Source organism: Uloborus diversus, chromosome 5, assembly GCF_026930045.1.
Source record: "Uloborus diversus isolate 005 chromosome 5, Udiv.v.3.1, whole genome shotgun sequence".
NCBI lineage: Eukaryota > Metazoa > Arthropoda > Arachnida > Araneae > Uloboridae > Uloborus > Uloborus diversus.
The window spans coordinates 165,156,986-165,173,448 of record NC_072735.1 but is presented as its reverse complement, the minus strand read 5'-3'; the positions used below and the strand labels follow the sequence as shown (position 1 = coordinate 165,173,448).

The window sequence follows — 16,463 nt, the reverse complement described above, 5'->3', positions numbered from 1 at the left end:
GGGAAATTTTATCTGTTTGCATTGCCGCATCTACGTAAAACCAAAACTCATCCACGTAAAATAAAGGTGTCAAATCTTAAACCACGTATAATCGAAACCGTGTAAAATAAATCCACGTAAAACGAGGGACTACTGTATGTGCGTGGAAACTCTAAATCATGTTAGAAAGCACTACCTGTCAAAGATACCAATATCACAAACAATAATTACCCAAAAACATTGATGTTTCTCCATTCCTCTTGAACAGGTTATTAAAAAAAATCATTTTTCTTATTTAAACTAATTTGCTTCTAGGTGCCTTACCTCTATAATTAAAAATTTAAATAAAAACTTTAGTCAATTTCTTACTTTAACAATTTTATTCACCAATGCAGGCAAATTAGAGCCTTCAAATGTCTTCTGTTGGCAAGCAATTTCATATAATATGCATCCGAGGGCCCAAATGTCAGATTTTTGATTATAGAATTTACCTTCACACTAAAAAAAAACGTGTTAAATAAATAGCTTTTTCATGGAAAAATAAAGTAATAACAGATTATTACTATGTGAAAAGGCGTATGACTCACTATTTCAGGGCTAATGTAATAAGGAGTTCCAACAACAGTTAGAGCACCACCTTGCTTTGTAGTTAACATTTTTGATATGCCAAAGTCTCCAACTTTAACAGTACCATCTTTTGTCAAGAAAATATTAGCAGTCTTCAAATCTCTAAAATGTATTAAACCAACTATAATATCAATCAACTCTGTTTACCTCAAAAGATGAATCTAAAGGGAATCTATCAACAATTGCCTTACCTTTTACAATAATCTACATTGCAAGTAGTGCATTGAGTTCGGTAAAATGTGATATAAATCTTTAATTAACATATTATACACCCCAGTGATGCCTAACTTTTTTTCATTCAAAGGCTCCATCTCTTATTAAGATGATTCATGCAAGCTGGAGCCAAAAATCTAAAAAATTTCTAAATAACATGAGAAAATATGAAAAAGTTTACGAAACAAGAATTGTCGTTATCAGCACTCGATGCTTATTGTTATTAGGGTCAATTCACAGTATTTGGTCCAAATGTAGGGTCTGCAACTGATACTTTTTTTGCCATAACTATTTAATTTACTATTTGATTAGCATATTGTTTTATTTTGAGTTTGTGCGTTGGTAGGACTAATCAAAAATACAATTTTACACTAATCAAACAGTAAATTAAATAGTTGTGGCAAAAATAATGTAATGTTTCGGACTGTATATTAGGACAAAATGCCGTGAAATGGCCCATTAATGAAAACTTTGTATTTGTTTTCCAGAAACCATAATAGATGTGACTCATGGAGTCAATATCAAATATATCATTTAATTTACATATGGATACATTCCGAACTCATTTAAATCAGTTTTTTTCATCTTCTGATGCTCCCATTCTAGAAATCATCGATTTGAAATTGTATAGGACTTAATTGTTACTTAATGCCTCATTCTACCTTTTGTTTTTGTCGAAAATACTCCACAGTAAAATAAGAAATAACGGAAAATGGCACAAATTGCAGATTACTGCAGACTTGATTTCCTTGTAATGCCGAAACACGTGTCCACAGGAATAATCTGCAAATTTGAGCTATCTCACGTTGTTATTTCTTATTTTACTTTTTATGCACAAAAGTATTTACTTAACATACTCCACAGTGCATGGGTTCTCAAAGAATATTTTTGGTTTCTTAAAATTTAAAACTTAAATATTATAAATATTTTTTGAGTTAAGTTAAGGCTCATGAAGGGACTCTTGCAACAATAAAATCAACTCGCCAACCAATCATCCAGTCGGCAAGCCTTTTCACTATAGTTCATATTTTATTTTATTAAATAGGATTAAAAATGCATAGCCATTTTATATTAATAGCATAGTAATAGTTTAATCCACTCAACAATATCATGGAAAGGGGGGGGGGAGAGAAGGGAAGAATAAAAGGAAACTTTTGAATACAATTATTAATCAGAAAAATTAAAAAAAATGTTGGTTCTAAAATAAAATAAAATATTTTACATTTAACTAATTAACATCAACAAGCATTAAAAATAAAATTAAAAAAAAAAGCATTGCACATTTAACAAATGAAAGTTGAAAAATAAACTTCTATAAATTAATGAAATAGTCTTAATTAATATTTTCCGTAAATTTTGAGATAGATATAAATATACAAACCTGTGCAATATATTGTGGTCATGCATATGTTTTATAGCTGCGACAATTTGCTTGAATAATAATAAAATCTCCTTTTCTTCCATTGGACTTTTCATCTGTGACAAGTACTGGGCTAAATTTCTGAAAAATTAAGAAAAAATGAGACTTAAAGTCATAAATAAGCTGTAACTTAATAATTTTAGAGGAAGTTATGAAAGTAACGAATTTACCTTCATTTGCAACTCATTTAAGCCTCAAAATGTATTGAAAGACGTTTATTATTTAAAACTTAAAATATATATTATTTAAGCCTTAATTTACTGTAAAAAACACTTATTTTCACAAGCTTTCAACTTCTGCGATTTTTTGGAGCCTGTTATAATCGCAAAAATGTAAGCCTTATGAAGTAATTTTTGCAGCAGAATTTTGATCTTCATATAATATTCGCAAAATTTTCCCGAAATTACTGGTATCTTCTTTTATGCAAAAATTGCAGCTCGTGAAAATAAGTGCTTTTATAGAAGTCATGTGATGCAAAATTGAAGATTAAATTTTGCATTAAGGTTTTAGAAAAGAAATAAAAACTTTACCAACCCTCCATCAGCGTACTCCATTTCAATCATCAAAATTCCATCATTTTCAAAGCTGTCATAATAACTTACGATATTTTCATGGTTCAGTAAAGATAGCACACTAACCTGGGAATTAATAAACGTATATATATATATATTTTATAAGAGACAAATTAATAAATATTGAAAACAAAAAACAGTTCCAGCATTTATCACTTCCTGATACATATACGATAAACCAATACTTAAATAATGAATAGCATTCCTTTCAATTCTCATGATATAGTTAATTATATGAAGCATTATTAACAACTGACGAATAAAATAACAAAGAAAATAAGCATATGAAAATTTACAAAAGTAGATAAATGTTTAAATAAAATTTTGATTGCAAATGTTTAAAAAAAATTTTTCACAGTAAAGCATAAAAAAAATCAGTTGTAAAGTATTTTAAAAAAAATCACACACCTCGTTCATAGCAAGTTGTCTTTCACTGGCAGTGAGATCATGCATATTAATTTCCTTCACAATAACGAAAGAATCATCACATTTTTTTCTGTACAAGACAGCTGTTCCAAAGGCCCCTGTAAAAACATGTTGATGCCAGTATCAGCAAATCATAGTGAACGTAACAAAAAACTAATTTGACACTCAAAAATTCAAGTAGCCCAGCTTGCAGTTACCCCCCCCCCCCAGCCTTGCATCATTGATGAACAAGTGTTGACATTTCCAAATGTAGGTTTGTTGCCGTAAGTTGCAAAATACTTACGGTAACAGACATGAAACTGCTGTCAGGGCAATTCCATTTAATTACAAAAAATATAATATAGCTATCATCCTGTAATTAAATCTATTAGCATGTAATTTAGAGCATTTCACACCAAAAATTAATCAGAGTAGAAATTTGGCTTCTGGAAAGTAAACTAGCGGCTCTGTATTTTTCTTTCTGCTGGATTCCTTTCGTTAAAATTTAAATTTTAAAAAAATGAAGAAGAATTTAAATTAAAGAATTTCAATTTTATTGTTTCTTTTTTAGTCTGTCTGTTTAAAAGAATATGAAGAAAAATAAATAATTTTAACATAAATAAAATAAATAATTTAACATCATGAAGGAAAAATCTCACACATGGTCACATGGACAGAAAATGGCAGAAAACTTTGAAAATGATCCCTATGTGTATGTATACAAAAATTAATTTTATGTGTATTTTTAATTTTATTGTAATAGCTAGGCTGGCGACTGCTTTTGGCAGACACTGAGAGGGACATTTTGGATGCTGATGAGGATGCTAGTTGTTGTTTGTGGAAACTAGTTTGTCAAAGTTTTGTAATTTTGAAAGCTAATCCTTAGTTTTGTCATGATACTGGATTTCACTTACACTCAAATGACAACATGACAGTAATGTGAGTTCATAAATACTTCACAAGCACTATATTAACTATTATTATTAACACTTACCTTTGCCAACAGTTCTAATTTTTTCATAACCAGATAAATTCTGCATTTGGCTTTGTAATGATGCATTGAGAAATTCCTCCATTTTTTCAGGAATGAAATACAAGTCCATAACTGACCTGTAAAGACATTAATAAATAAAAAGTTTTATTAAATATAAAAGCAGTAACGGTTAATGATAAAAACTTCTATAGGTGCACAGAAAGTTCTGGTAATAATAATACTGAAATAAATAAGTGGGATGAAAGTTGAACAAAATATAGACTAGTTTACAGTTGAGCAACTCGAGCTATTTCCAGAAGAAAGATTGGTTTATTAAATGATATTATCAACAAGTGTCAGTAAATATATATCATGGGGTTAGAAAAATAACACTAACTCAAAATTTTCGATTTTTCAGATTTTTCTGGCGACGAAACTGAGATATTCTTAATTGTAAGACTCAATAGGTCATGCAAATTACCAAAAGCCCAGTTATGACATCCAGAGACTGAAAATGTCACCAGCTTTTAGCTTTTAGCTACCAATTTGTTGATAATCTCAGTTTCAACGAGAGAATATGCTCCTGGCTCCGTTATTGACAATTCCAAACTGATTAGACCATAACAAGGACGAAAGTACAGTTTGAATGTCATAACTGGGCTGTCAGTATTTTGAATGTAGTTCTGCTTAAATCTGGTGTAAGTTAATTAATATTAATTGGGTAATAAGTTATTGCCGCTTAAAAAGTAATAAGTCATGTCTTCAGTTCTTTGAATTTTTTATCACATTAACTTTACCAGCCTATAGTTGGGGCAAATCTAACCTGGCAGTAATGTGAAGGTTAAGCAGATCCTACCCACAACATTACGACACTAACAGGTTAGGTTTCCCCCCAACCATAGCAGCTTTTGCAGGACAAATACATTTATGAAAAACATGTTTTTTGAATTTGTATGCTTTGTAACTCCAAGGTATATACTACACTACAGAAGTAAAGAGCAATACTTGCATATTTTTTGTTTTTCATTTCTCGTATTTTTGGCATTGATCTTATTTAAGCTTTATTGCACAAACTAGCTTCGTTAATTCCAGCTGAAAACAAAGTCTAAAAAGAATGTCAAATTCTAGCATTTTACTAGTGTTTGTATCAGAGTAAAAAACATGTTTCTTTGAACATCTGAAAAACTCATTTTTGTAGCTACTGCCATTAACCTGCCCATGTCACACTTGAAGGACACAACAATTTTCAACCATTTTAGATTGAATTATTGTTGCCACAATAATTCAATCCAATAGGAAACATTATTTTATGAATAAAACTTGTAAAAGCTGGCCTCCTTTGAGGGGTACATAATTAGTCCTACATCATATATACCAGCCTCTATAAGTTGACCTCCTGTCTAAGTTGAACACTAAAATACGCTATCGCATGTGGTCGACTTACTCAGGGGTTTCATTATACTCATTTTATTTTAACTAATATTAAGCCAATTTATAATGGAGAGCATGGAAAAATCTGTATAAGTACTGTACCCATTCCTCAGGAATTTCAGAAGCACATTGCAGTGGCAAAATTCAAAGTCCCTACTTTCTATGACTTCTTACCTGGACACTTACACCACATACTGTCCAACCACAGATTGCATGGAATTTTCGAATATCTAGATAAGATGAATTTATGTGAAAGAGGGGGAAAAGTAAAAATTTGATGCGCGTATTCCGCTCATTTGAAGGAGACTCTGCATCTGCAAAAGCCGACATCGGTAAAAAGTAATTGATTCGTCCATTTCCGGCTGTAAAACGGATGTTTGTCTTTCCATACAATCCGTGGTCAGATAGTAGGTTTGTTTCTTTTCCTGACTGCTCTGATGTTCTACAAGAGACTAAATGAATTTTAACCATTTATTTGTGTGCTCTCAACTTCAAGGAAAACACCTTTCTGTTGTTGATTTTTTAACGTTGCTGAGCTCTAATGGGCAGCTTTTAGGGAGTTATGGTCCTTGAACTCTCCCCCAATGTAGGATACAAATATTAAAATAGACTAAAAAATAAAAAAGAGCTATAGAAAGTACCATTAAAAATTTAAAACTAAAACTTCCTTTGCTTAACACATCTATTTTCAAAAAATGTAATGTAGAAAGTCTAATAAGGAGTAAAAATCCATTGAAAAAAAAGAGTTATAATGAATTGTTTAACTGCAAAAAAAAAAAAACTGCCACCAGGGGTGTAATCAGTAGAACAGTAGGCTATTGAGTTAAGGGCCTAGTATTGAGGGAAGTTTTCTTCTTAAGGGAAGTTTTTCCCGATTCTCTCCCAGTGGTTTGGATCCTACATTAAGCTGCAGTGATACATACAGACATTTCATGATTAGTCTGTTTAGCCAAAGATTTTGCTAAAGAGAATAAAAATTGCACAAGGTGGTTGATCCAGGCCTGTCATTTAGAGCGGTCAGGACAGATTGCCCCTGGCTTTGAGAAATCAATGCCTTTATATATTTATGAAGACACAGTTTTTGTTATTTTTTTGATACACTATTCACAGAGCTCCTTTACCTCTTCTGGGAAAATTTTTATCAATCATTTAGGTACAAAGCAAACCACCAAAATACAAAACTAAAAATATGAACAGGGGTAGAAGTGACCGACTTGTCACATATAGGACATTTTCCACAAAAAAAATAGGACAAATATAGGACACCTTATATGAATAATTTTGCTATGAAAAAAGAAATAATACATATCATATATTTTTCAGTTATTCTTTTCAAGGATTTTGTTAGAAAAAAAACCTCAAACAAAATATTTTACATCTATAATGACTTTCCTGTAGTTGAAAGAATAATTTTTGAAAAAAGTGTACTTTCTAGACTAAATAACTAAATAAAATTTGAAAAAAGATAATTTTTTTTTTTTTTCCTCACTCATGACCCAAGTACTAATTCCACTGCTCTTAGATTTTATATCTAAACTGAACCCTTTACCACTTGTATTAAGAACAAACAGAGCTTGAGAAGGATCCTTCTGACGTTTTTCAGAGTTTTCTTTATGCTTGAACGTTTTAGCATGCTGCCTCAATTGCGAAAATCCACTATTGCTTATGGGCACTGAAAAGTTGCAAAAATGACAAAAAGCGATAAAATCATCTTTTCCTTTAGTGCATCATGCACCAAAATTTGTAGAATTAATGTCCTCCTGGTTCAACAACTCCACACGAAATGTTGTTAAGCGATGCGATTTCGCCATTTTAATTCCACTTATTACAACAAACTACGTTTTAACATCATAAGGAACTAATTATTCCACAATCACAAAATTCCACAAAAAGAAAAGATTGCAAAAAGAAAATTAGAACATTCCGATCAGAAAATGCACTGAACGCAAAAATATACCAACAAAAACCATGATGGAAAACAAAACAAACGGCTGTTGCCCCCCCCCCCCCCAATGCAAAATTCTAAAACCAACTTCATTATTAGTTCTCAAAACTCCACCCACTATAAAGTGACGTCAAATTGCTGTAGCTAATGAGAAAAGATGCCTGTTGCAGAATTTAGTCAGTTGAGTTTTTTAATTTGAAATTCGTTTGGGCACGTACTTTCAGCAAAAAATCCGATGTCAGAAAGTTTATTTACCGTTCCTTCATAGGCGGATTTAGGACTGAGTTCCTGGGAGGGCAGGATTTTTTTTCAGCAACATTTTTATTGCCCCCTACTCCTATGTTTTTGTCTGTTTCCTGTGATGCATAAGTCCATGCTTTACATTTTTGTGTGTCGTTTTCATTAATGTGTGTTTTCATGCTGTCCTTTTTTAATTGACCTTAGGGAGCTATCAACAGAGTGACGCAGGGCTCCCTTTTAAGTGGGAAATATAATATCTCCAATTTTAGGGGGCCGGGGGTTTCTCCCCCGGAGGAAATTTTGTAAAATGGATATACAATTCTGCATTTTGAAGCCTTATAAAAGTTAATTGGATAGACATAGAAATTGATAACTAGATTATACAGTTGCACAGTATTGTTCAAACTTTGTAAGAAACAGCCATTTTAAGTTTGAAAGAAAAAATAAACTAGATCTCTCATTACAACAACCTTTTTTTAATTATAAGTAGTGCAGAAAACGAAAAGGAATAGAGGTAGTGTATCATTTTTTTTCCCTGGCTAAACAGATTAACAATATGCAGTATAAGTAATTGGAGCCTACTTTGCTTAGGATTTTCAAAGACTTATCTAATTATTTTCTAGGACTCTAGAATAAATAAAGTTATTTAACGCACTTCATTTGTACTTTCCAGTCTCTGGTATTTTAGTACTTGATTGTAAATTTTTGCAGTCCTGTTCAAACTTTGGGAGAAATAGCTATTTTAACTTTAAAAGAAAAAAGAAACCATAGATTTCTCATGACAACAACCTTTCTTCAGTTGCAAGTGGGGAAGAAAACGAAACGAAATAGAAGTAGTATGTATTTTTTTCCGTGCTAAACAGATAGACAATATGCAGAAGAAGTAAGATAAAAGCAACCAATACAAAAGAATTTCCAAAATACTGCATTCGGGATTGAATAAATAGCAAGATATGAAACATGTGAGTCACAAAAATTTATTTCAAATAATATGTTACAAACGTGAGAACCATGATTTTTGCATTTTTAATACAGGATGTGGCAAGGAGCTGAATTTGACACATGTTGGCATTCCACCCCCTCTACCATTTGTTAGAAATTTTAAAATTTAAGGTTTGTAACCACACGTTTCCAAATATTCAAGGTTTTCCAGCACTTAAAAATGAAATTAGTTTTCTCAAGCAATTTCCATTTTTTAAGGAAAGAATCATGATTTTTTTTTTTTGGGGGGGGGGGGCTAGGGACCCACTTCAAAGCAGGAGCCCTAAGCAACAGCTTGTTTATCCTATAGGCAAATTCGACCCTGTTTGTAATTCACTCTTACCTGTAAATTTTTGCTTGATTTTTTTGTAATTTTTACGAAAATTCGTCATTTTTACGGTTAAAGGATTTTTACGATTTTACTAATCTTTGTTAGGTTTTCATAGACTTTTATAAAATTTCAGCAAATTTTTCCAAAATTTTTGATGACTCAATTATTCAGATTTCAATAATGAAAAGGACTGACTCACTTAGACTCAGATGATTATGGCTTACCTTACTTCTTAAACAGTATTCATAAAATAAGTAAAATTGTACTTTCCCTCTAAGTAAAAAGATTCATTTAATCAGAACACTCAGATTACTGAAATTTATTCAGTTTGCGACTGTATTTATTCTCTCTCTCTTTTTTATAAGAGAGAGAGGGGGGAAAAAAACTTATGTTTTTTAGAATTTCTCAAAAGGCCAATTAATATACTAAGAACATAAATATTATGCACAAATAAATACTTGAAATGTGGACACAAATCATAACGAGTAGATCGTTCTGTTGCGGGAATGGGGAAGGGGGACGTTTTTTCCCCTTTGCTTTAGGTTCTAATTTGTTAAAATAATCGTCAATTATTATAAGTGTTGCAGCTTGATATATAGCTTGTTTAGCTTATATTTTCATTCATATACTTGCCCAAATGGTTTTCAGTCCGAAATAGTGAATTTAGACACATTTTCAGCACCCCAGTGACAGCTGTACTATTTGTATTTAATGTTCTTTTTTTTCCCTTTTCTTTTCTCCCATCAGAATAGGACATTTGCTTTTCTCTTCATTTTCATTGAACTATTAATAAAAAGTCATGATTTTTTTGTTTTAAGATTTTGGAAGATGTGTTGTTACTACATAAAGTCCTCCCAAAACTGGGGGGCATTGTCCCCTATGCCCCCTCCCCCTTTAAATCCACCCATGCCCTTCTGAACTATTCAAAAAAAAAAAAAAAATATATATATATATATATATATATATATATATATATATATTTATTTATTTTAATTTTTGGAAGATGTGTTGTTGCTACATCAAGTCCTCCCAAAACTGGGGGGCATTGCCCCCCGCTGCCCCCCCATAAATCCGCCCATGCGTTCCTTTTAAAAGATATATATGGTACAAAACGGGAATATAGGAAATATAGGGCATTTTTGAAAAATATAGGAAATATAGGACAATTTTGATGCTTTTTTTGAAAATATAGGAAATATAGAATATATAGGACTACTTCGACCCCTGTATGAAGGAAAATATTGCAAAAACAAGGCTAATAAGACGTAACCACCAATCAATAATTACAGGACAAATCTAGATAAAAAAATGTATTTATTTTTTAACGAATTTTTCAGCAATGAGGCCTATTATTTTGACATTTTCCAGGGGGGGGGGGGGTGGTCAAAGGGAGTATACTCGATGCAAATAAAACTGAAAACCAACCAAAACCAAGCCCACTTATAGTAAATACATTAATTTCTTTAAGCCAGAGGGAGTCAATTGCCCCCTCCTGACCAGAGGCGTAGCTAGACCCGACTTTTGGGGGGGGGGTTACTTCTTTTATATATATATATATATATATACACACACATACATATATATATATATATATATATATATATATATATATATATATATATATATATATATATATTATATATATATATATATATATATATATATATATATAAACATTTTTAGTATTAAAAAAAATAAAAGGGAGGTGACTCTTACATACTTTGGAATGGAGTGCCCCAAGTCCGATACTTGTATCAAACAAAACGAAAGCAAAGAATTTTTTTTATATTTTTTTAATGTTATGGAAAATTCAACTTTTTTTTATTTTCCCTCCATTTAATTTAAAGTGAAATTTTCTAGCAACGGCCTTGTCAAAACCAGTCAATCCGAACCAATGAAAGTGTTCCGTGCATTTCACTGTGACTGCTTAATTTAGAGGCTAAGACACATCTACAAAAGCTGGCATCCCTGAAAGCTAATAGATACTTCCATTTCCGCCTGTAAACTGGATGTTTGACTTTCAATCTCATTGGTGGTCAGACTATAAAGATTATTTTTACTAACTTGGTTTGCACTAAAAGTATGAAATAAAATAAAAAAAAAAGACTCCAAGAAATATAACCGGCAAAAAATGAAATTGTTTTTCATATCGTTATATTTATATGTTGCTTTTTATGTATTTACATTTATGCTAATTTTAAAGCAGTTAATAAAATTTGAATTAAAAAAAAATAGGGAAGAAATATAGGCGGTTGAAAGTTCTGCATACCATGTGTTCTCCTCTAGAGTTTTTATTTTTTAATTTTATTAGCTGCTTTAGAATTTACATAAGTATCTATTAGAGAGCAACAGCATTTTTTGAGTGTTATAAACAGAAGTCTTTTATTTTCTACTTTTTAATGCAAACCAAGCTAACAGAAATAGTCTAGATTTGCAGCAATTGCTAACCTCAAGAGGATAGATAATAAGTTAAAAAAAAAAAAAAATCAGGGACCAAAAAGCAATAAAAGACTTTTTCTTGAAAAAAATATGCTTTTAGTGTCAAAATGACTCCTTAAACTCGTAATAAAGCACTTAATAATGTAATAACAGAATAAATACCTAACAAAACTAATACAGAGGAATTTTAATCAAGAGCCCACATTGTCCCGATTTCAAATTTTCACCATCATATTCCAAATTTCTATAAAGTTTCTTAAAGTCCCCGTATCTCAAAATCTCTTTATCTCGATTTTTTTTCTTTCCTGTGAAATTCGAAATATACAGCTTTGACTGTATGCAATATTCCCACTGCGCCACTCATAAAATTAAACATATTCAACAATTTGCAGAATCTATGTCAAAGAAAGGCTACATATACATGGATTTAACAAATCAATCTCATTTGTAAAGCAAAGTGTCAAATTTCAGTCAATTATCAAAAAATTGTCGCAGCAGAGGGAGGCGTCTTTACGCTTGAGGGTCACTCATGGAGCAGATTTTCAATGGCATTGGGGGGGGGGGGGGAAACAAAGTGAATTTTTGACCTTTGTTACTCAGAAAAATGTCATTTATTTTTTTTCTTTTTCTTTCTTTCTCTTCTCTTTTCTCTCTTTCTGTCCTTTTTTGAGACAAACGTTTCGCCCCCCCCCCCTAGCTACGCCCCTGCTCCTGACCACCCTACATGATGAACCTGTCTGAAATATGAATTTCATCTTCAACAATTATGCAAGGTTTCAATATAACATGATAACTGTCAATAAAATCAAACTCACACTATTTTATTATCTCTATTAGGATAGGAAGTACCTTTAATTTCAGATCCATATATATCTTGAGATATTTGCACAGGGCACTAAAAGAAAAAGCACATAAATAAAAATATATGTTTCTGGATGAAAAAACTTACAATTTTTTTCAAATGTTAGTTGATTTCTTTAGACACATAAAAGAACATTTATTTACAGAACAATGGTTGTTGCATATTGAGATGCATTTAATAACATTTTATGAATAGTAGAAGCTATACTACGGTTTTCTATGATCATGACAAAATATATACAAATATGGAAACGACAATGCTGTTTAAAAAAAAAAGAAAAAGATTAAATAATAAAATTTTTTTGAGAATTCTCTTTTGCATATTGCATTTCATGGGTGTAAGAGAAACAGATTTATTTGTGCAGTTCACTTTTTTACAAAATAGATATTCCAAAAGGGCAAAAAAGCAATAAGAGTTTTCTCAGGGGTGTGTAGGAGCTTTATAAAAATTGAAGAACACAGGGCCTGATGCCAGAAGCTAGTGGCTTTGACACAAGCACTTATTTGCGCAGTTCACACTCTTTTATAAAACAGATATTCCAAAAGGGCAAAAAAGCAATAAGAGTTTTCTCAGGAGTATGTAATAGTTTTATAAAAATAGAAGAACTTGGGGCTTGATGCCAGAACCTAGTGGAATTGATATGAGCAACAAAGCTTTTTCTGGTCAATATAAAGTTTACAATACCATCTATAACAAGGACAGTCTCTAAGAAAAATCAAAACAAGATTTTGAACAGTGGGAAAAAGGGTAAAAGGGAGCTAAACATGTTCATGTTCACCAACAATTCGATTCTTCTTTTTTTTTCGTTGTATATTGACTTAATTTCTGAGAAAAATTAGACTATATTTTGAAATTAGTTCTGAGGTAAACAACATACCATAAATATATGTGGTGCAACATGCAATAATTCCTTACAGAGGAGCTGAGTCCATGTGAAATATGTCAGAGGAAGCCATAGCACCCCTGTTTCCCTAGTTCCTTTACCTCTTATACTCCTTTCTTTGGCCTTTTCCCTTCCTTTTTGTACTGGATATCATCAATTATTTAAATTAATAGAATACATGCAGAACATCTCTGCCCTATATGTTTAAATGAAAAAAATATACATACTGTCAGACAATGCCCAATATTTGCAATTTGGGAGGTAATTTGACACCTGGAAGGATGATTTTATCATCATGACAGCATTTTATACTTCTTTTCTTACTTGACTAAATTTTATTTTTCCAATAAAATGCATGTTTTAATGTGTCTCATAGTTATAATGCATGTCATGATGTACATACTTCAACTCCAAATAATGCCAGTTGTTGTTCACAGATTCATAGAAAATTTTGTTATCAATCTGAGCAATCTCTGTGTTTATCAGGCCTATCTATTTCACCGTGGCATGCTCAAGGATTCAAAATTGAACTATGAATCTTTCCAAAGAAAATATTTTTCAAGTATAAGACAAATTAACAGCTAACAATGAAAGCTAAAATGTAACATCATTGGTAGAAATTGATTTTAAAATTGTGAAAACTTTGTCTGTGTGTGTGTATTACGAATACATACATTGTTAGCGTATTAATGCATTTTCAATAGAAAAATATTGTAATAATGATAACGCTATTAGGAAGTTTCAATCATTAAAACATAATGGAAATATCTTAATAGTTTATTGCTGACAAAATATATAACAATCATAATCAATAACAAATAAAATGTATTTACTGATAATGCTTAAATACAGGTTTTTCTTTTTTAATATCTCTTTATTTTTAGGCATCCACCGAGCTAAATAAACTCTGAAGAAGTTTAATAACAATAAATCATAAATAATAATTTCATAAAATACTGACATTTACATTTTTACATACATATTTACATTTAATCTTCCAAGCTAAAAAGGGAAACCTTGAACAAAACTTACTGATACAACTTTCTGCAATTTTTCACATAATCTGATCGACTCTGATTCATCTTTTAAAGGAGAGTTGAGAAAATCAATTCTTGCTCCAACTTTTCTAATTTGCATAAATGTTGATGACAAGCAAATGAAGAATTCCTTCAAATTTTTATCACATTCCAAAGTTGCACAAGACAGAACCTGCATCAATTAATTCCATTTAGAAATTATTTTAAAACTTACAAGGGAATATAAATTCATATTAATGAAGCAGTTATAGTAGCATAAGAAGTAGTTACTTTAGGTCAAAGGAATAAATGCAATCATGGGCTCAGCCAAAACTTTTGCTCTTGCCAGAGACTAGGCAGATTATAAAGCAGTTGAAAAATTGAATAGTATGAGGAAAAAAAAGTGTTTGCGTGTGTCTAAAAAGAAGAAGCGTCAAGTGAGTCTCCATGTCTCTGTCTGGAAATTGTTAAACTGTTTCAAAACAGAAACATAATTCAGTCTTGGAATAGCAATTTAGTCAGCAGTGCAGTGCAGCAAGTAACAAAGTCAACAGAATGTTGAGTTTCATAAATAGGTCTTTTTTATCTTAAGAAAGAAAGTAGTTTCTTGTAAAAGATTCAAAGGATTTACTTTAAAGTTTAGTAAAGTTGTGACACTTGTGTTAGAAAAACTAAAGTAAGTGACTTTTACTCCAAGGTTAGTAAATGGGCGTCCTAATGCAGATTCCAAACTTAGGATGCTTAGTATGTATAATTTTAAGGTATCGTGTGCTAAATTTCTGTATCCAGGGGTTTAAGTTTTTTAATCTTCAAAGCTAATCTTCAAATCAGGAAAAATTACTACAACAACAGGATCGTAAGCATTTGGAACAGTTTATCAGAAACAGCTGCTATTTGCAATGAGGTGGATAGTTTTGAGAAGGTTCTTGATCTTCATTGGCGAATGATAAACTAACTAGGACCAGCCAAACTGGGCCCAGAGCCTATTGCTTGTCATCACTTTTATACTTGTTTATTGTTCTCTGTTATGCTCAATGAAACAGGACAAGAGTGCCTACCTAGGGGGGAGGGGTTCACACTGCAGACTACGCCATTAAAATTTTAGGGGAGGGGGGCTTGAGGGGTATTTTTCATTTTTGGGGGGATTTTGCTTTTGGGGGGGCTTGTGATATTTAGGGGGTGCACCCTTGCTCTTAGGGGGATGGGCACCCCTGAATAGGAGTTAGTATTAGAACAATATTGTGGAGTAAATGTAAACACGATTGGATTGCTAGGAATGGCCTGCATCTGAGCTCTACAGGGGTCAAAATGGTTAGTGGTTTGGTTTTAGAGGTTTCAGAATCAAAAAACTAAGTTGGAATGGGGGGCATGGTTTAAGGAGCAGAATTCGAAAGGGTACTATTGGGATTTTAGTAGAAACAGAAACAGGGTGGCTAATAAGAGAAAAGATTTTAACAGTTGGGATTCAAATAATCGCGCAGCATTAAATGAAAGTAAGATGGGCTTACTTAAGATTTTTTATACAAATGCTCGTAGTATTAGGAACAAGATGGAAGATTTGAAAAGCATAATAATAGACAAGAGGTTGGATATTATTGGAGTTACCGAGACATGGGCTACTGAAAATGATGATGATTTATTATCTATTGCTGGGTATAATTTGTTTAGACAAGATAGAATAGGTAGAAGAGGTGGTGGGGTTTTGTTTTATGTCAGAGACACTTTAACTTGCAATGAATTGGTAATTAATGATAATCCTAATGAGATTGATATGATTTGGCTAGAGTTGATGAGCAATAAGGGCAAAAAACTACGTTTAGGGAACAGTTATAAACCACCCAACTTAAGCCAGGGTCAAGATGAACAGATGTTTAGTATTATTAGTGACATTTCAAGCAAGGGGTCAGTCATCATAATGGGAGATTTTGATTTTACAGGAATTGATTGGAATAATTTTTACCATAGTAATAGCAGAGAAGAGGAGTTTTTAAAAGTAATTGGTAATTGTTTCTTAGATCAAATTGTAACTCAAGGTACTCGAAAGTATGTGATTTTGGATCTAGTTTTCTGCGACAAGAAAGGTTCTGTTCAGGGGTTATGTGTAGGGGAACACATCGGAGACAGTGACCACAACAGTATTGGGTTT

At 31.8% G+C, this 16,463-nt stretch overlaps 1 protein-coding gene across 1 annotated transcript in view; it reads right to left on the bottom strand.

Moving 5' to 3' along the window:
• Positions 1–16,463, bottom strand: part of LOC129223246 (serine/threonine-protein kinase Nek8-like) — a 56,193-nt gene that overhangs the window by 32,991 nt on the left and 6,739 nt on the right. Inside the window, 8 exon segments of the mRNA XM_054857811.1 lie at positions 349–477; positions 567–708; positions 2,201–2,320; positions 2,774–2,877; positions 3,220–3,335; positions 4,211–4,326; positions 12,372–12,451; positions 14,334–14,510. Of these exon segments, the coding sequence (XP_054713786.1) occupies positions 349–477; positions 567–708; positions 2,201–2,320; positions 2,774–2,877; positions 3,220–3,335; positions 4,211–4,326; positions 12,372–12,451; positions 14,334–14,510 (984 nt within the window).